The sequence below is a fragment of the Amblyomma americanum genome, chromosome 4 (genome assembly GCF_052857255.1).
Source record: "Amblyomma americanum isolate KBUSLIRL-KWMA chromosome 4, ASM5285725v1, whole genome shotgun sequence".
Taxonomy (NCBI): domain Eukaryota; kingdom Metazoa; phylum Arthropoda; class Arachnida; order Ixodida; family Ixodidae; genus Amblyomma; species Amblyomma americanum.
In genome coordinates this window covers 195,293,640-195,314,429 of record NC_135500.1, presented here as the reverse complement: position 1 = coordinate 195,314,429, position 20,790 = coordinate 195,293,640, and the positions used below count along the sequence as shown (strand labels likewise).

Here is a 20,790-nt window from a genome sequence, read left to right as displayed (position 1 = left end):
CCACACGGGCGCCTTAACGTTTTTCCTCCATAAAAACGCAGCCTCCGCGATCGGAGGAAAACAAAGACGATTTCGTAGATCATACACTTCCTTCCTGAAAAAAAAAACAAGAAAAAAAACACTTTAAACCACATACACTATAGTATGCGTTAATGTGCATTTTGTCACGGGGAAAGTGGCTCCAATCAAATCTGTTATACTCAACAAATCATTCGTACTAACGCAACTGATGACGTCATGCACGGCGTTAATCAAGAGGCCGTAATAGGCGGACCGTGTGTGGAATTTATTGGGCTTGAAGCTGTTTGCTGGGCGAGAATTGGCAATGCTCGTTCGTACAACGGGGCGCGCCGATCGGTAAGCCGACACTTAGGCCAAGTACGACACGGAAACGATGCGCCATCTATTTTCAGTCGTTCGAGTGGTTCATGCGAGCACCGATGACATCGCCTGCTGTTTTCCTGTAGTTAGCAGTTAACAAATTAAACCAGTGGAGATCAAGCGAACAGTGCATTAGTGTCTCATGCAGCCTATATACTGCGAAACGCAGCCATTATCGAGATTGACCTCAGGACTTCTTTGAAAACACACATGCACAAACGTGAGTACAAGCAAGGCGAAGTTAGGTACATTAATCACGGCGTTCTTCGGCGTTTAAAAACCACGCCATTAAAAAGCGACAAATACGGATAACTTATAATGGTCTGCAGCCTTAGAATGGCAGGCACCATACTGTCCTAGCCGAAAAAAAAAACGCGCGAATAAAAACTCGCGCATTCAACCAAGTGCGACATACCGAACATTTTCTTCCAATACAGTATAGTGCATACAATAAAAACTGCAACCCTGTTCGAAAAGAAAACATGTACATGTGACAAGTTTAACAATTAGCGAAGCGTTCTTCACAAGAATGAGGGTATTGATTCACACATCATTCTTATTCATTCATTCTTAAGATCAAAACTACTAAAAATCGTCCTGCACATTTTGTGTTATCGAAACATCACAGCACTGAGCGTGTTTACCCAGTGAAGTCTGTTCTGAACTTGATCCTTCTCTCCAGCATAAAATATCTCGTCTGTGCTAATTTCAATATTTTCCAGCTTAATTCGACTTTTCTTAGTGTTCGCCTGTTTTTCCAATCATCGTACACTGCGTCATGCAGCGACCGTCAACTGCGGGATGCGGTACCCAGATCTCGGGTCGATCTTCATCTGAACTATTTTATTCCAGAAACTATTTCAGATTCCTGAAATACTCCCGCTTATGTCGTTAATATTAGTGACTCCAGTGCACTCAGGAGGACTGTCGCTGGTATTGTATAAAATTCCGAATCACTGTCATGTCGATTTTTCTTTGTTCTGTACAGTGGCAGTCCCAGAGGTTGGTTCTAGTGGGGGGGGGGGGGGGGGGGGGGGGGGGGGGGGGCATTTTTATACCAAAAAAAGGAAAAAAAAATAGAAACAAAAATTTCATTTACATTTTATTTGTACAATTTTTGTGCGCTTGGTTGTTGAAAAATAAATGGCGAACGATAAAGGTGTTATTATAACCCGAGGAACACATCATATAACTCATGCTTTGAATGTTAACGGTTGCGTGAGTAGTATTCATTTCGATACCAGGGGAAAACAGGTCGTTGGCTGAGACATCCCCCCCAGGATGTGGCCAGGAAGGTAAAATCACCTGCCCGGGCATTTCACGAGCGGAGTTAGCGACCTTCTTTACTCTGTTCAGGGAACCGGCTTTAGTTCCGCCCTCGGTTCCCTCGGACAAGGTGGCTGGTTGGCGCTCCTTGTCAAGCCAACAAAAGGGATGACCCCCTCGCCGTTACCAATGGCGGGGCGAAGACATGAACGAGTGGCTCCTTGCCGCCCTGACGAGGTTACCGGCCACCGAAGGTGAATGACACCACCGGCGCCAAGGCAAGACAATGGTGGGGGCACGGCAGGACCAAGATACCTCAACAATCTGTACCAGTTGTGTGCTCGTATAACTATTAACCTGTAGAGCGTAGAATTGTGTGAAATAAGACAGCCGCTAACACGGTGAGCTTACAAAGTAGGGGACTACTTGACGCATCACAGACGAAAAAAGGTTTCTAGTTCTACGTCAAAAATTACATCTCGCCATATGAGAGCCTGAAAACGGACGTTCGGGAAGATGTGCGAAGGCTTATGCACCCCCCCCCCCCCCCCCCCTCCGCCCCAAATTTAAAAGAACTGGGACGATGGGAGCAGCCGCTGAAACAGTCAGAGGTCAGTCAGGTCAAGCACAGACACACGCGGCGATGGCAATGCCGCTGAAACGCAGGGTCACCTTCGTTGTTGTTGTTGCCTTCGTGACATGACACATACCCACGACGGGAGATTGGCCAGGGTTCAGTGGGGAGACCCCATAGAATAGGGTAGACTGGTGCCAAGCTAATGATGGTGCCTTGGGTGAAATTTCAGAGTAATTATCTGAGAATTATCTGAGAATTAAATATATCATCATCGTCTTTCGCACGAATGTCCGTCTTCTTTACAGTTCATTCAATATGTAACCCACTCCTCTTTGCAATGCCTTCATCCTGAGAGCAAATAAATACTAATCCCGCCTGTAGCATACAACAACTCAACTCAGCAAATAAATAGTAGAACTACTGAAATAAACAATAAAATTTTGTGGTCCTGGTTGCATCAAACAGCTTTGCTTGCTTTCCACGTCTTTGCAAAATGTCATCGCTTACATTCTCTCGCACGTATATCGGGAAAATATTTTATTCGAACCTGGATATGAATGCAAGCTGATACTGAAGTTCACCGTCCGAGAGAACACAACACGAACACGCGTTCCTCACAGAAAAACAACTTGGGCGGTTTTTTGTGAATCGTTATGCGCGCTCAACAGATACCCGAGAAAGGTAGACGAACTTTTCCATTGACGTACGAAAACTTTATCGTCTACCTGTTATCGAGGCTACCAGTTAACATATTCATACTCTCGCTCCAAATGGCCCAAACAGTGCTCCAAACGACTGAGCACCGTAGGAGGAGCTTCCTTTCTGACGTCACAACGATACCGTTACTGTTGCTTTCAGCAGGGCGGTGTCAACGACCCGAGACGGGCGCCTTGCTGCAAGTCGTACGCAAGGTGCAGCGTGTACGCCGAGCGCACGTCCCGCGTGCGTAGCTCGTACGTCGCACTACGCCTGCAAGGGCGAGCAGGGCCAGCGGTGGCGGCCAAGTGTTTGTCGCCGTCCATGCTCCGAGAGAGTCTCCGCAATCGCGCGAGGAGATTGCGGACCGTTCCTTTCCAGGAAACCGGCGCACGACCGTGAAAACGCCGTTGCGCCGATAGAGAGCATTAATCCGAAATCTGGCTGCTGGCCGAGATAGCGGCCCCTCCGCGGAACGCCGGGTCACTGTCCTTACGCGTACTACAATCCACGCGGCCGGGAGACCCGCTTATCGCTTGGAGGACAATTCCCATGCAAACAGGTGTTTTCGATTGAAATTCTGGGAAGTAGCGTATGCTGACCTGTTATCTCGCTCGCCGCTAGAGAGAGGAGAGGCGGCCCGTTGAACCCGCCCAGATAAGCGGCCGCTCTCTTGCTCTTTTTTTTTTTCTCAGAAAAAACTCTTCCTGCAGTATCGCGGTCAGTGCGCGAGTAATCGGCCAGCACGCCGGGGGCGACATTGGAGTCGTCCCCGCCGCTTGGTGTGTGTACACTGCTCGCAGCTTCGGCCGAGATACCGGCGCCCTTTCGCGCCGCCGCCGCTGCTGCTGAGTCGCCCGCGCACGGGCGCCGGTGGCCGCTTACGCTGCGTTTTTGCACGCCTTCCGAGAAATACTCTTGGCCGGCGGCGACTCCGAAATGGGACTCTGGCGGGCTACAGAGGCAGATATGTGTAGGGAACTGTCTCAACCGAGCAGTCGGAGGGAATGTTTAGCGAGACAATCAATCAATCAATCAATCAATCAATCAATCAATCAATCAATCAATCAATCAATCAATCAATCAATCAATCAATCAATCAATCAATCAACGTTTGATCGAACCTAAAGTGACAAGAAGGGCGCAGGGAAAACAATTTCTGCAGAGACTTCTTGAAACGGGTCTCTGATTAGTATCGCTCGCCTGCTCCATTAGTTAACACCTCTAAACTTTTTGTTACGTCCGGCAGATGGGCCTTGCTTATTGATAAACTTACAGACATTTGCCCCAACATGAGGAGTACGCCACTGCCAGTTTTATTGACCCCCATTTTTGTTTTTAATATATCATTCCTCTTTTGTTTCCGTGCTTATTCTCTTTCTGTGACCTTCCCGACTCTCGGAGCCATTCTCCAACGCAGAATAGTACGCCTGCAAGAAACTTTCCCCGAGACTGTTTTCCTGAGAAAACTTTCCTGCCTTGTCAGGTTGTCTTCGACAGTGACGACGTGTGACAGTGACAGGAAGCTTCTCCGCTGACTTGCAGCGACGAGTTGACAGACACCCGCGCAAACCTGTGACCGCAGACGATGCCCTTTCCCCCAGGTCACCAGGCCGGGTTCACCATACAGAGGGGGGTCACTGCGCTGCGGGGTCTTGCCTGCGTGTGCGCGTCCCTACACGTGCGGGCGTTGAGCCCATCCAGTATGCTTACGGTGCGCGCCCAGGGTGCGTCGACCTGAGTGCTCTGCGGTGTCAATGCGCCATCCGCTGAGAGCAACGCCACTCGCTGCTTGACCGCTTCTATCACGAATGTTACCCAGCTGGAGGGAAAATATTCTGATTTGTGAAACAAATGTGCCAACATAGCGCAGAAAATTCCCGCCCTCCCAGATGTGGCCTCGTATGTATATGCAATAGTTGACAGAAGCCTTTGGGACAAGTGAAAAGGTAATCTAGGGAACGACAGCGGTGGCCAAGTGGTTGAGGATCCGCCTCGCATCCGGGAGGTGCGGGGTTCGATCCCCAGTGCCGCCGGGCACCCACCGATCATACCGTGGGTACAAGCTTTCCCCTGGCCTGGTGCTCGCGGCTTATCTGGGGTGAGATGCTTGGAAAATGCGTCTCTGACCCCACCTTGAGGAGTCAAAAATACCTTATGTTATGGCGCTCTTCGGCCATAGATGCCTTTGCGTCATAAAAATTCATAATAATCATCATCAAAAGTAATCTAGAGGCGTGCCTTGTCCGCCGAAGATCGCCTCATTTCACAATCTCACATAAGCGCTAGCATGCATGTCCAACTTACGCGTGTGGTCTCGAGTCACTGGCGTATTTCACAGGCTTCGTTTACCGCGCACGCGTCCCGTATACTTTTATCGCCGATAGTACGTATTTTGACTCGATACCCGGTTAGGGCCTCCACCATACTTTTTTTGGAACCATTTTTGCCGAAGTAAACCGTAATAAGAGCAGACTCAAGTACACACCACAGGTCTTGCAACGCACAAAGGCGCCCGTCTTCAAAAAAAAAAAAGAGCTGAATTTATTTGTCATGCTTGGATTAGGAGTTCACCACGCGGCTTGTCAGGAAAAGCTTCAGATCAAAGCGCGCAGCCATTCGCGGCTGCGTGCTAAGCCGCGGTTCCCCTCAAGTCTCCTAAGCTGCGATTAAACGCGGCTTACGAGGGCTGCCCGCGATTTCTCTTCGTATTGGCTCCATTCGCGTTGAAAAAATAAAAATAAACGCGTGCACAGACGCGCAAGGAACGCTAAAATTAAGGAGTACAAGGATCGGTTTTTAGCAGATTAGCACTGAACTAATCTAAAGCACATCATTGGCTCTCAGCTAAGACATCATAACGCGAGCTTCTTCCGCGCTCGGTAACACAACGTTATACTGTTTTTCTTTTTGTCCTGGCGCGCACTCTAAGCCTTCCAGCGTGACATGTTTGCTAAACGCCATTCTCGACGTACGCGGGTCGGTTCGCACCGCTTCGAGCGGAGTATGCGGCGCACATCGCTCATTTTACGACCTCTCTCGCAGCCTGTGACCCTTCGGAGACGTAAAGTCCCATGATTATGGTTTTTCTTTCTCGCTACCATATTTGGAAAACGGTTCTTCTTCTTTTTTTCACACTATAGAAGCACCTTGTCTGGGAGTTTTTCGTTGCCTTCGGCACACTAATGATGGCGGCGACTGTGCGGCTGAATGTATATTCGCTTTTTTTTTTTGCCGCGAGTTTCTATACTTTTGCTTTCAGACACGTGCTTTTACTGATGTTTTCTGGTCAGCCGGTGGCAACCGTGTGCGATCAGAGAAGCAATAGAAGAAAGGCAATTCGCGTGCTATAGCCTCTTCGCCCTTTCATTTGCCTAGCGACTTAACTTCCTCAAAGGCGGGAGGTTAAGCGTTCCAGTTCCTGGAAACAATCCCGAGCTCCAATTTTTCGTGGTGGCTATGAAAAATAGAAAGCAGCGGCCATGCCGAGGGATTTGTCAGAGCTGGATGCCCTCTCCTGTCACACTCAAAATCGCAAGCAGGGCCCAGGTGTTGGCCGTACAGCTTACGAGTTTTATTAAAAACATACAAGGTAATCATTGGAGCCACTGAAGCAGTTCATTCAGGCCATTTGGTGGTCGTTGTATTAAAACACGTTTAACACGTCAAAGCGCTTCAGTGCGCCAAGGGCACGTCTTCGGGAGTCCCACTCCATGACCAGGAACCGGGTAGTAGTAGTAGTAAGTGTTTAATCATAAAAAAAGGAAGTTAAAAGATATTTGCTCACCCCGGCATCTGCCATCACTGTGTCGGCGGCACCTGAGCTGGAGCAGCGGAAATAAAGGATAGAAAGCAGTATGAAGAAGAGAAATGAAATAGGTGAGGGGGACAGCAAGAAAGGGTACCGGGTACCAAAGGAAATATATTTTGTTTCTACAAAGACTATATGTACGCCATATTCAACGACAGCGGTTCCAAACTGTACAACTCTAAGGACGTCCCTGGCAGCTCGAATTGGTTTCGCTTTCTGAGGATCGGCCAGCGGGCTCGTTTGACGTAATCTTGCGAAACTTGCTTCCTCAAACGGTTATGTGGAGAGAGAGAAAAAAAAAACAAGAACGAGAGTGACTGGACAGACTTGGCATCCAAACTGCTTTGCTTCAGAGTTCATCAGCCCAAAATACGCACCCCAAAGTCGCAGACGCTGCAGTAATGGTGGACCCACTCTGTTATGAGAGCCACTGAAAGATAGCAGTACGGAAAGTTAAACGAGCCCAGCTCTGCACAGCCATAGCCATGTCGCTGCTTTCCTGTCACATCCGAATCCCAAACATGCAGGTCGCCTATACTAAGAAAGCAAACTTGTAAAAGGTGTTAGGAAAGTTTACGTCCATCCGCAATTACAAGGAGAAGCGGCAAAGATTTGCCATCTATGTACAAACTGTCAAAACGATTCTAATCACAGAACTGGGGCTATAAGCAACCACAGTCGACTGCTCCTGGACAGACACCAGATGTGCCTTCAGCTCTGCAATCAGCGAGGCTTCGTCCTCTACTTAGCTTTCTCATTGTGGGTCAATATTTAGCTCAGACGAGTGATTTATTTTTCAGTTTCAAAGCCGGGCGTAATATCCTAGGCAGGCCTAGGTGACGGGCTATATTCAGGCTGCCATTACACAGCCTTGCAGCCTCCGTAAAGGGTAATGATGCATTGACTCGTTGCGCGGCCATGCACACAAACCTGCTGAGCATAGCGTGCCACAAGTACACTTATCGGCCCATATTTTTCCACCCTCGGAGCCTCAGGGTGCAACTTAACTTGCAGAAGTGTAGATAGCGCACGATGCATTCATTCCGTTCCTGGAAGAGAGAGGCATACTCCTCTGGAAGAAGCCGATGTCACCCTTGGCATTAAAAATGAACCGCACGAGGGTGACCTTGTTGTCAACATTACATATTCAAAAAGATAAGGAAACGAAGGGACAACAACCGATTTCCCGAACTGCCCAGTGTCCTTTCTTTCCGAGAATCTCGAGTTCTACGTAAGGCCAGTGATCCGCCCGTACTCGGAATAGGCCACTCGACGATTTCAGTCCAGAAGAAAACGCAGCACTGATAAGGGATACTGCTGCTGTTACCTCAACTTGCGCGGTCAGCGTGTAGTGATACAAACAGAGCCTCGACGGAAATAAACGGTGCTTCTGGGGCATTCGCCAGCAACCACTCGTTGGATGATAGGCGGCACAAAGACAGGAGAAGAAGGATGACACCTTCCCCCAAGTTCCCATCCTTCTTCCGTCTGCCCTCCCCTTGATTCCGGCAAACACCGCTTGCCGATTTCCGAGGAATCCTGACCAATTCCTCGCAGTCGGCACGGGATGACGACCGGATTGCGCGATATCGCGCCGCGCCGCAGAGCCCAGGAGCGGAGGAGACTCTCTCAAGAGGGCGCCGGCTTGACCGCGCGCCCCGCTTCCGAGAAAAAAGAGCGCGCCATTCCTTTTGTCACTGTCCTTTCTCGCGCTCGCACACGCAGTGACATGCCGATGCCGGACCGTGTGCCGCGCGGGAGGCCGTATCACGTGGAAATCGCTCGCATATCTCAATAGCGGCGAGGGCCCTTACCGCCGCGACGAAGCAAACATTACCGCGAAATCGCCCGCGAAGGGATGAACCGTCGCCGTTATCGGGAACTGCTGAGCTCTGCAGCTCTGCAGCGCCTTCCCTCTCTCCTCGTACCGAGCAGTGACACCGCGCACTGCACGATAAGGGAAGCCAGCGAGCCGCGCTTCCAGGAACGCTGCCTTCGACCTGAGGTCCTCGCACCTTTGCCGGCCACTGCTGGCTCTGGGCGGGTCACGGACGCGTTGATCCCTGTGGCCCCGGCTGACGCTGTCGTCTGCTCCAGCTGACTGATGCTGCCTGATTAACGACGAGGGCGGTGGCAGGAGAACGGCCTCAAGAAATGAGGACGTCATAACTGGATCATTTCAATACAGAAGCAGCAGAAAAGCCTCGGCTATTGTTGCATGTCCATTGGTGCCGTTGTAAGGAGCCACGCCCTGTGTGACGTCGGTCGAGCTGCTGCTGCTGTCCCTACAGATTACGAGCAGTTCGTCAGCCCCGGGTGGGGCTTTTGGCCGGACGGGGTTAGTGCCCAGGGCCGTTGACCACTGGGAGCAGGGAACCTAGCGCTGACGGTGGCTAGTTCCGCATGGATGAACTCGAAGGACCGGGAGGCGGTGCGAATCTATTGGCTGCCTGGAAATTGACAGCCCGACGCAGTACGTGTTTGGCTTAGCCGAAAAGTAGCGAAGTGCTGGCGGTCATGTGCAGCCGTACCATAATTTTTGACTGCCGCTGCAGAAAACAAGCCATCTCGTGCTTGAGAACGACATCAGAATAATAGCGCAAAGAGCCAGAGGAAAGAACACAGTTTTTCCTCGTCAACTAGAAAATCTGCGAGCTCAAAAAAAGAAGTCAAGAAACAGAGCAGAACTGTGTCATATGACTCGGGACCTTTAGTGTCTTCGTGTGAGAAGGGGGATACGCTCCTGCATACAAAAAGCCAGTGGCTGTTAGAAAAGTCTCAAACACCCTCAGTGCGTACGAGCTCTGTGATCGACTCAAGGACTTTCCGCCTTTCAAGGCTCAGGAGACTGTCAACAAAGCTCGATTTTCTTCAGAAAACAAGGGGGCTCCTCGACTCCTTGCATTTTAATAAAGTCCCGTGATACACTTTTTTTTTCCGCCTTTCCTTCTTTTCACCTCTTAGTACTCCTACAAACGTAGCCGTCCCGTACACAGACAAAAGGCGCACTTTTCTTCACTTTGTTTTGCCGCACGTGTAATTCTCTATCTTCTCGACAGCCTTCGTAACGCTCCGGAGCAGTTGCCGCTTGCGCTGTGCGTAATGCCCCTCATCGCGGAATCGCTAAGGCGGCGGTACATGCTCGCCGCTCGACTACCAATGCCGGCGCGTGGTGAGCGGATGTGTGCGCTCGGCGGTCCACCGAGGGATCATCGGGTCACGGTCTGCCCTTGAGGGGGCTCTGCTCGTGCGAACCTGCGCCGCGTCAACCCCGTCCTGCAAGATGACGCCACCGCGAAGGGCGCAAAAGCCATCGCTGGATGCCGCCCGCCGCCGCTGCCTAGGACCGACCGACTCTGACATCATTTCTCGGCTCGGGAACAACTCCGCGCAGGCGGCAGGGGCACGCTTCATTACAACCGGAACAGAGAGCGGGGAGGCAGGTGTTAGCTCACTGTGGCGCAACACGCCACTGCTCGACACAGCGAGGCAATAGCACTGCGATCACGTGCAACTTCATTCGCAGTCGGCCGTTCACCCGCATCGCTCCCACACGAGGATGCGACACATGGAGCAAGGCCAGAAGCGCTCGCTTTGGCGCCAGAAAAAAGAGCGGGAACGGCCTTCTTCCGTCCCCCTTGCTAAGCGGGGCGTGCAAACGCAACCTGTCACCGCTGACCGATGTCCCCTAGCGCGATTCTTCTTTTTCAGCGAGTCCGGCGTTTGTGGAAAGCGAAAGTTCCATGCCGAAGCACCTGGACCCAAGCAGCGCCTGTCATCTGGAGGCGCGGGGCATGAATGAGAAGCGACCACTCGCCTCCGCCGCCCGCTCGGAATTCTTGCGGGTCGCGAATGGTCAGCGAGAACCGCGAACAAAAAAGAGGATCGCCCCAAAGGTCGAGCGAGGGGTCACTGCCCAGAAATCCCCACCGCTCAAGGTTGTACCGTTCAAAAGCAACGGAACCTGTGCAGTGCCTTGCGCAGCCAACAAGGAACGAGCGTCAAAGAAGGCCGGCCTCCGACAAAGAAGAAAAAAAAGCGGGGGGAAGTAGAAAAGAAGCGCGGTTTTGGCGCCAGCGCCTTTGGAAGAAACGCCATTGTGTGCGACGTTCGTTGACCCAATGGCTCCCGTGTCGAGCGAAGAGGGCGAGGCTCCCCAACCTTGAGAGGCCCCGTGGCAGGTCTGCCTCTCGCCGCGAAAGCCCTCCACAAAGAGAAGACGCGGTCGCCTGGCGCCGTTTAACCCACATCCTGCAGCTGCCACACCGGCACCGCCTAGAAGATTTCACTTTCGTCCAGCCGACAAAAGGACCCAGAAGGAGCACCGGGCTTACTTAGTCCGGACATGCCGCTCACTTCCCGGGCATGCACGTGTGTGCGCGCGTGTCCAGTTGGGAGTAGTGCAGGAGCGGGAGGGCCGAACTTCACCCAGTGTTGTTGACCTCTGCCGAGAATGTGACATGGCATTGGCACCACCAGCAGTAGGGACGCCGAGCACAAGAGGCGCCGGTGAAAGCCGAAAGATCGAGAATTCCGAACTCGGGGGGCGTTGGACTCCCGGGGCGTTAAAGCGTCAATAGTTTCCCGTTTACTTTTTTTTTCTGCTGCCACTAGTCCGGGTTGGCATTGATCTTTCGGCACCGACCGCAGGTCACCTTGGACGAACAGCGTGAGGCTAAGCACGTATGCAAGCCTCTACGCGAGCGAAGCCGCACACCTTTGCGAATAATAAAGGAACAGACGCGGATAAGCAGATAGGATACGCAGCTTTTGAGGGAAAATAAACAAAAAGAAAACATTACGGGGAAGTGCGTTTATTTTCGTCTTTCTAGAATTTGAAACAACTAGTTATTACTGTACATAACTGCTGCATAGCATGGCATGGCAGCAGGCTGTGCAGTTAAGTAATAATTGGTTCTTGGGGGAAAGGAAATGGCGCAGTATCTGTCTCATATATCGTTGGCCACCTGAACCGCGCCGTAAGGGAAGGGATAAAGGAGGGAGTGAAAGAAGAAAGGAAGAGAGAGGTGCCGTAGTGGAGGGCTCCGGAATAATTTCGACCACCTGGGGATCTTTAACGTGCACTGACATCGCACAGCACACGGGCGCCTTAGCGTTTTTCCTCCATAAAAACGCAGCCGCCGCGCTCGGGTTCGAACCCGGGAACTCCGGATCAGTAGTCGAGCGCCCTAACCACTGAGCCACCGCGGCGGGGCGTGCAGTTAATTCAAATCATCACCCATGCATGATGATGGCACAGACGTCTACTACACTTAGGTATGATGAACGAGCCTCCTGCGCATAGGCAGTGCCCGTTGTTTATGTAAGCTAGCTCGGCAGAAAATAAAAGCAGCCACAATTTGGGGGGACATGACAACATGGAGTGAAATGCGAAAATGAAAAATGCAATGGTTGGGTGTCGCAATAGCATCGCAGCATCCAGCAAAATAAAGCGGCATTCAAAACTATAGCTGGAATGGGTAACTTGGTGGAAAGCGCGGAGTACTGAACCGTGCCTTTCGAGCCAAAATGTCTGTAGTTTCTTACGCATTCCACATGACAAAAACAGGGTGAGGACAGTCAAGCTTGAATCCAGTAAATTATTTTTTCTCACTTTCTTGATATGCTGGCGAGTCGTTGATGGAAAACTGAGTCAGAATCAGTATCGTTTTCATATAGAGCATGAACATGATTACATGAAACAAGAGTCAGGAAACGCAGGAAGGTATTAATGAGAAATATGCGTTATGTACCGCGTACTCGATATGATACGACCAGTTTCTTCTGGCACAGAAGAGTAGTCTTATTATAAGTATGGTCGTTACTGCAGGACGTTGAGGAGGGGCGTCACGTTGAAGTTTACTCCGAAAACTGCAACATTGGTGCAGACGTTCGTGACGTGTTCAAAGGCCTTCTCTTTGTTTGCTGGATTGCTTACTGCACATGGCGCTTCCATTTTACAAGCGGTGACAATGGATTGCACAGGCGCGTATGCTATCAAAGCACGCTAGCACATGGAACCTTCAAATGTAGAAAGGCGACGAAGGCCAGTACAGAGCATTAACACTTCCTGTTGGGCTAGTTGGCAGTTCATCTTGACGTAGAAGGGTCTATAGCGCAAGCAAGAAAAGGACAACACAGACGAAAAGTCATTGTCTTTGTTTGCGCTATAAACCTTTCTACATCACTACAGCGCAATGGCACGACTTCCCACTCCACGCTCCTCGTCCGGGGGCCGGCTGGGGTGAATGCCCGAGCTTGGAAGGTGGCAAATATGGAGCGATCGAAGTCTGAGGTGATGCCAGCGGCAAATCTCCATCATGGCAACCACTATGGCGTCAGTGAAAGCCGACTATAGGGTGTGATGAACTGGTGATTTCACGTGCAGAGAAAAACTGACAACATCATTGAATGCAAACTTGTGCAGTGCAAACCATATAAGTATTCAGATGCTGCTCTGTGTATGCAGTGTACGAACTTCACTTTGTACGACTGTATTTCATTCCTAATTAAGCGTATTGGCAGCATCGCGGTAAGTAGTTGATTTCACGCTTTCAAAGTGACAGCTGTGTAGGTAATGGTCCCTCTGTGCAGGATAGGCAGTGGCATTACCCCATTCTTGTCTGTTTCCTCGACGAACCTACTCGGCCGTCGCTGCACGTGAGAGCCCCAAAAGCCCAAAACTTTTCTGACTAATCAGCAGGCCAGTCTATATGCGCTTTTATTTCACTAAATGGCGGATCGCGCCTATCGACGCGAGAAACTGACGCCGTGTTTTCTTTCTATGCCTAAGCCTCGGAGCCGATGCTGTAATTAAGTTTCAGTGCTATTTCAGCTGCACGTGTGTAGCCACCTTTTTAGTCTCCAGTGTCGCTTTCATGCCACTAGGCACTCCTGCGGCCAGTCTCTTTGTGTTGCGCCTTTCTTTATTGCGGAACACGCAGCCTCCTCGCACAGAGGCGGGCGGAAGGAGGGACGGGTTCATGGTACGCATCGCCACCGGTAATGGGGTCCCGGGGAAAACAAAACGCTCGCGCGTGTCACCGGCGGCCGCGGTATCTGGCCATTGCCGCCGCGTGCCATCCCGGGCGTGCGAGCGTCGCGTTCCGGTGGCCGATGGCAGCAGCAGGGCGACCGGGTGGGGGTTTGCTAACCTTTAGCTGTCCCTGGCTGCACCTAATGGCGATGCTTCTTTTGCTGCTGGAATGCGCGGAATCTTGGCGACATCTGCCTTAGGTAAATGACACTGGGGTGGGGGGGTCTTCAGGCGGAGACGACCCTGCCTGCAAACAACTGCCGGTCAACGCTCCTCCCACCCCGACCCGCGTTTGGCCGCCGCCGTCTACATTCTGGAGGATCTGATAAGGCGTGTCTATTTCAGGTTTTTGTCCGTTTCCAATGCGCACCGGCCAGCGTGTCTCGGTGGGCCCGACTTTCGCCTCTTGTGATTGGCACGCACACACTCTCCCTGAAGACCGGCCGCGGCATGTTGTTACTCGGTGCATTGGTGGTTAGTGTATTGGGAACCACCGCGAGACGCCACACCGGGGGCCCTTCGACCGGGACGACGAAGACGGGGTGAACGCCTCGCGGCTGCCCCCTTATCCGGAGCTGCCACCTTCTCGCGTGCGCTCGCCCCAGCCACGAACCGCAGGGGTAAATGCTCGCGGTCCCCTGTTCGGGTCGTCAGCACCGCCGGTTGATGTCTTGTTTGTCTGCGGAGCTTGCAAAAGCAAAAGCTCCCGCCCCATCCGACGGTGCGGGCAGAAGCAACGACCTGCGCCTGCTGCGCTGGCTGCTGCTGTCGGCGCTGCCTTGTTTACGCTGAGCGAGCACTGGTTTCCCTTTCCCGGTGATGTTACTCTCCCCTAATTGGTACACTGGCCTGGCTCCTGCGACCAGGTATGCTCAGGCCTTGACGTCACCAAAGACAACAGCAAACGCGGCTGCGAAATCCTGCTAACAACAGTGACTACTGGTGCTTGTGCGCTGCCTAGCTTTCGGACGACGAAAGGCAAAACGAATAATTCCCTTGGTTTTGATCCATCCTAACCGTCCCGTGCGCTGACTGGCCGGTCTCGGGTGAAACCCTGGCGTTGCACGACGCATCTCGCGTGGAGAAAATGTATTGAACTAGGAACTGAGCGGCTTCATTGTCCGAGCTGAGAATGTTCGTTTAACTTGAAAGTATGACTTGCATATGGCGCGCTTAGAACCTGTGTGGCAACAAAAGTGGCTCTCGATAAGAATATAGGCATAGAGTTGCCCGTGACAAATGCGTCAAATAAATTCTAGCTTCAAGGGTAGGGACAAAGAACAGATGTTGGAGCTTGTACCGGCGTCGCAGTGGTCGCTATGTTTGAGACTTGGAACATGACAGAAGCCTGTGCCTTTCAACCCGCTTATCAACCGCTGCTCCGGTTTAAACTATGGAAGATGTGCCCAGTGATTCACCATGACGCTCATAACGTCCCATGCAAGATATCTCATTGGTCGCGAGCAGAAAGCCACAGCCGAGACAACGATGACCAGAGATGCGGAAATAATATTGCTTAAAGCTGCAGCGCCTAGTGTTATAGTCGGCGGAAACAGCGAGTGAAGGAGCTTGTATTATTGACAAAACATGTCAGCGTCATAAAAATGTGCGCGGACGTGCACCTCGGCTCAAGCCCTACGATCGCGTTGTAGGTGTGCGGTCCCGTTGTAAATGAAACGCCGGCGAACATTGACTTTCGAATGCAACGAGTGGAAGCGACGAGTAATACATATGCCGCTTTCCTAAGCACCACTTCAGCCGACGTAGCAGCTAGGCGGACCAGCGACAAGGCTCGTTTCGCGGCACTAATGCCTTCCGAAATACGCGGGCGTAAGCCTTGCCTAGATTTCCCCTCGCAGCGTTTTTCCATCCACGGGTGCGTTCCGTATGCACGTTTCAATGTCAAAACATTAAAATTCATTCATGTGCGCACGCGCCAGTGCGTGCGCACTACGGCGGAACCATGGCGCACGCCACGCGTTTCGCAACACGCACGCGAGCCAGCACGCGCGCACCTTCGCGAAGCGGCGTGGCAAACACAAGCCCACCCCCGGGAGACGACAAGTATAACTGTAAAGCAGCGCATCGCATCGCATACTTTTCCGTTGGCGCCATTTTCGCCTTCCTTTCGCTTTCCAGGTTGGGACGGTAGCCACTACCCCCTCCCCCGGCGCCACGGAGGGAAAGGGAAGTTCGTCCCAAGTGCCGAATGGGGTCACTGGCATTCTTCTCTCCACCCAGCGCGTTATCGCGCGTTCATTGAGGCGGCGCCCTCGCCGTCCGGGTCCCCCTCTCCTGGCGAGCCGCCTATAAATGCGCCGCCGGGACGCTGCGACTCCAGAACAGCTTTGGCCTCTGCCTTACGCTCTACTAGCTAACTTCTCCTGCGGAGAGAAAACATGCGATTCGCTCTGGCGCTCGTTGCCCTGGTGGGCACGCTGTCGGCTCACAGGCCGACCTCCGTTCAGACGTCTTCGGGGCTCCTGGTGGGCTTCCGGGCCAAGGCAGGACAGCACTACGATGTCAATCAGTACCTGGGCGTTCCCTACGCCCAGCCCCCCGTCGGCCCACTGCGATTCGCGCCTCCCCGACCGCTGGAAGCCGCCTACCAGGAATTGGATGCCAGCCGTCATGGGCCGTCCTGCTACCAGCCGGCACACCTCAAGGAGCTCATGAGCAACTTCTTGGACGACAACAGCGGATCCGAGATGAGTGAAGACTGCCTCAGTCTCAACGTGTACGTACCCGATATCCAGGACTCCGGCCGCCTGCCCGTCATTGTTTGGATCCCCGGAGAGGGCTTCGACTACGCCATGGCTAGCCAGTTCGACGGAAGCAACCTGGCCGCCTACTCCAAAGCCATCGTGGTCACGGTCAACTACCGGGTTTCCTCCTTCGGCTTCCTCACCACCCAGACCCCCGATGCTCCCGGAAACGTCGGCCTCCTGGATCAGCGCATGGCTCTCCGATGGGTGAAGCGAAACATCGCTCACTTCGGCGGCAACCCTGACAAGGTAACCGTCATGGGTAGATTCACTGGATCTATGAGCATTAGCATCCACCTAGCCACTCCCATCAAGGAGGAGCTCTTCGAGAAGGCAGTCATGCAAGGCGGCATCGCGGTCGGCGACTATGTGTTCGATTCCAACCCGCTCAACGCAACGAGGAAGCTGGCGAGCGCTCTTGGCTGCGAGACAGATTCCAACGAAGAGATGACCGCCTGCCTGAGAAACATTCCGGCCCCGGAGCTGCTGGAGGCTACAACTCGCCTCGGCCAGTTCTTCAAGCCCGTGTTCGATGGTGAGCTGATCGTTGAGGAGCCGCTTGAAGCTGTCAAGAAGGGCCGTCACCACGCTGTTGATGTCATCGTCGGCACCAACCAGAACGAGGGATCTTTGTGCTTCCTCACTCTGCAGTACCTCAAGTCGAACTTCTTCGAGCGCCTCATCCAGAACAGGCTCACAAACGAGGACTTGGCTGACATGATGCAGTTCCACCTCCGCGACTTCAACGTGAGGGACAACGACGTGCTGTCGAAGCTCGTGCAGCACGAGTACCACTACCAGCACATCAAGGAAGGCCTGCGCTCTCAGTACGTTCAGTTCTGCGGTGACATGTACATCGCCTCCCACGCCGAGCAGATGGCCCGCCTCCTGGCACACCACAAGAAGGGCTCCGTCTACGCCTACCAGTTCGCCCACCGGCCATCCTTCTCCATGCAGCCAGAGTTCATCGGTGCGGGCCACGGGGACGACGTGCTCTTCGCTCTGGGTCTCGTTCTCAAGCAGCGCGACCTGCCCGAGCCGGAGGTGCACCTCAGCATCAAGATGGCTTCTTCTCTCGGCAACTTTGCTCAATACAGGTGTGTACAATTTCTATGCTCCGTACAGCTAAGCAGTTGGGCGTTCGTTTAGATGTTTCACGCCTTGATCGATGAACGTTCGACGCTAACTGTGCTTCGCTCATTTTTCTCCCGCAGTGATCCGAGCGTTGACGGCAGTCACGACTTGAGACTGGAGTGGCCCGAGTACACCGAGGAGAGCCAGCAGGTCATGCGCTTCACTACTCGCCGCTGCGCTCCCCGCCGCAGTGTGCTGAACCGGGCCGTTGCCTTCTGGTATGACATCGTTCCTCTGGTGAAGATGGGCAAGGCATCAAACAAGATCGAGCCGGCCGACGCCGAGTCTCAGTCCATGATGACCTCTTCCCGGTTCTTCGTCATGGAGAACAACGAACCCCGCCCCCTGAGTCTGCGAGCATTCGCCTCCGGCGCCCCGGCCAGCCGACCCGCGGAGCAGAACGCAACGTACGTTGTTGTCGCCTTGGCGATCGGCAACGTTGTGTCTTTAATTGTGGCAGCTGTTTGCATCATCAAGCTGTGCCAGCCCCAACCCAGGTACGAGACCCTGGAGAGGCTGTGAAGACTTCGTACAGTGCCACAGAGACTCATTGTGAGATTTTGTACATAGCGCACCGAATCATTTTTCACAATCCATGGAAGCTCATGCACATTAGCATTCTTGACATTTCCATGTGCCATTGCGAAAAAAAAAAGAGCGTAATATTTATGCGCGCGCGCGCGTCAACTGAGCATATGCATTGTACAAATACCTGCCGATCAAATTCATCATCCACTTTCTTCCTGGAAATGAACAAACTGTCATACGATGCATTTCGCTAGTTTTTAGTCCTGTATATAGTCATGAGGCTGGAACTTGCAAACAGATTTGCTGTTAAGTGAACTTTGCCTTTTATGCCATAGACTTGTTCTGTCTAGTCAATGTTCCTTTGTCCATCACTCCATCTTGAAAGATCTGCTCTCTCCAAATGCCATTCTGTACCATTCGCGTCAAAAATGAACGGAACACGGTCCCCCGCAGTGTAATGACATGTTGACCCTCTACTATGGCACTGAAACGCCCACTCAAAATGCAGTGCAGCGCCTGCATTGCAGCAAGTCGAGCGCCACGGCACTTTGGCGTCGAAACCCGTGTTCCGTTTAGTTCTGACCCCACTTGTACATATGTTTTTTCTATCACCGTTTGCGATTAAAAACGCATTTAACAACTGAAATTTTGGTCTTGCTCTTCTGTCTGCACTTGCACTCTAGCACTCATGAATATTGAGGAGCTGACCGCATTTGCAGCATGCACTGTCAACTGCATCCCTTTCGAACTGTCGCAGCATGCCAACAATATAACTTGACGGGATATTCGGGACGAATCGGCGCAATTAATAACGCATGGTATTGATAATGTAACAGAAGTTTAAGCATATGAAAGCCCGGTTTGCTTGAAGGAGCAGGAGGAGCTCTTGTCTCATCTCGCGTGGTTCATTTTATTTTGTCAGCAGTATACAATACATAGTATCCGTCTCAAACACAAAAGCATTGCACTGTTTTCCACCGGCTGAGCAGCGGGCTTCTGAAAGCGTCTCGGTGGGTCTTAGAGGCCGCAGCTCACGGCTTAACATGGCTAAGCAAGGAAGTGCCTCACACGTGACAGCACGAATAAAAAAAAACAAAAAACTGGGGCCTGCATCGCTCGTCATAGCGCTATACATGCAGTCCCACTCCTTATGTACAGCTTATCACAGAGCTCGCTCCGTCGCCTTTTAACGGTCCGTTTTACAAAGACAAGCGACCCCAGAACACGTGTTTTTTTTTCAACTTATTTTTTTTGTATTAGGGCGCCAGAAAATTAAAATAAAGCGCAGGTCGGTGCTGCCAAGCCAGTGAAAAAGGAAAGTCCCAAAACCGGTTCGCGGCGTCCATTGCGGCCGTAAATAGCGCAGCGCTCGTTGCTCAGTTTTTATTCCTTCTGCGAAGCCGTATAAAATCGCCGAGTGTCATACGTAACACACTGTCCTTGTGGCGAGCGGCGGTCGTTAAGGCGGATATGTGTGCGCAGAGTTTAGCGAACCCATGCGGTGGCTTTCGCCTCGCTGTCTTCTCGAACCGACTTCCTCGGTGGGAACAGTCGCTTCTTCATTCCAGCCGACCTTGAGACCCCCCCCCCTTTCCTTCCTTCCCCCTACACATACTTATACAGGTCCGATTCTTTTCTAGGAAACTGGCGCATGCACATATATGGAAGGGGCTGTACGAATAGTACGGTGTTTTTTTTTTTTTCGGCTCTCATCAGACTCACACTCTCAGGCACGAATACCTACCACGCCAGCTCGTATGCCCTGCATGCATCGCTGCTCATTACAGTAGTGGAGACAGAGAAAGAATAGGGGAGGATTGCCCTGAAGGCCAGTGTACGACACATGCAGCAGCCCGAGCGCAAAAGTTAACAATGCTCCTATGCAGCCTAATCCACAGGAACGAAGCAGGCAGAGTACAAGGAAGAGAACACACACCACAAACGTTGACCAGCGGCTAAAAGTTTATTGAGAATAAAGAAACGAAAAACTGTTTCCTGCGCAAACGCAGGTGTCGCGTTTGAGAGAACAACGTCTCCGCGCTCCCCATTCGCTAAGCCTCATTTATCGCGTATTTACTTACATACGACAAGAAAGAACGAAGTCACAACCTTGAACCTTGTAACCATCACAAACCACCAACAGTCAAGGTCCCGCCGTAAGGTGGCAGCGCCCTCCACGATTCCTCTTCCTGGGGTCATGAGCTGGGCCGCTCAGACTACCGCATTGCCAAACTCCACAGGCGGGCCGTACCTCAGATTTGAACAACCATAATGCCGCCCTGAACTCCGGCCCTAATCCGCCGAATCAGCACGCCGGGTTGGACGGGTTGGACGGGTACGTATCACTCTCTTCTATTCACGGTGGTCCATGCGCAGTCGTCATTTTTTTTTCTGTCTCTCCTCTGGGCGCTCTCCGCGAATGCTTCTCGCACAATAGCGAGTTTTAGCACCACCGTACGGTAGCTGCTAACTATAATGGTAACTGCTAATATGGTAACTTCTACCGTAGGGAAAATGGGCCTAGGCAAGGCTGGTAACCGGTAGCAACGGTAAAGCGTTACCGTATTTGCCATACGGCTAACCGGCTACGCTAAAA

At 52.2% G+C, this 20,790-nt stretch overlaps 1 protein-coding gene across 1 annotated transcript; it reads left to right on the top strand.

The window, feature by feature from the left end:
* Window positions 1-16,106: 16,106 nt before the first annotated feature.
* Window positions 16,107-18,840, top strand: LOC144128961 (carboxylesterase 1C-like). The gene is made up of 2 exons (XM_077662797.1): window positions 16,107-17,629; window positions 17,747-18,840. The coding sequence occupies exons 1-2, from the start codon at window positions 16,167-16,169 to the stop codon at window positions 18,186-18,188; spliced, it is 1,905 nt and encodes a 634-aa protein (XP_077518923.1). The 5' UTR covers window positions 16,107-16,166; the 3' UTR covers window positions 18,189-18,840.
* The last annotated feature ends 1,950 nt before the right edge of the window (window positions 18,841-20,790 follow it).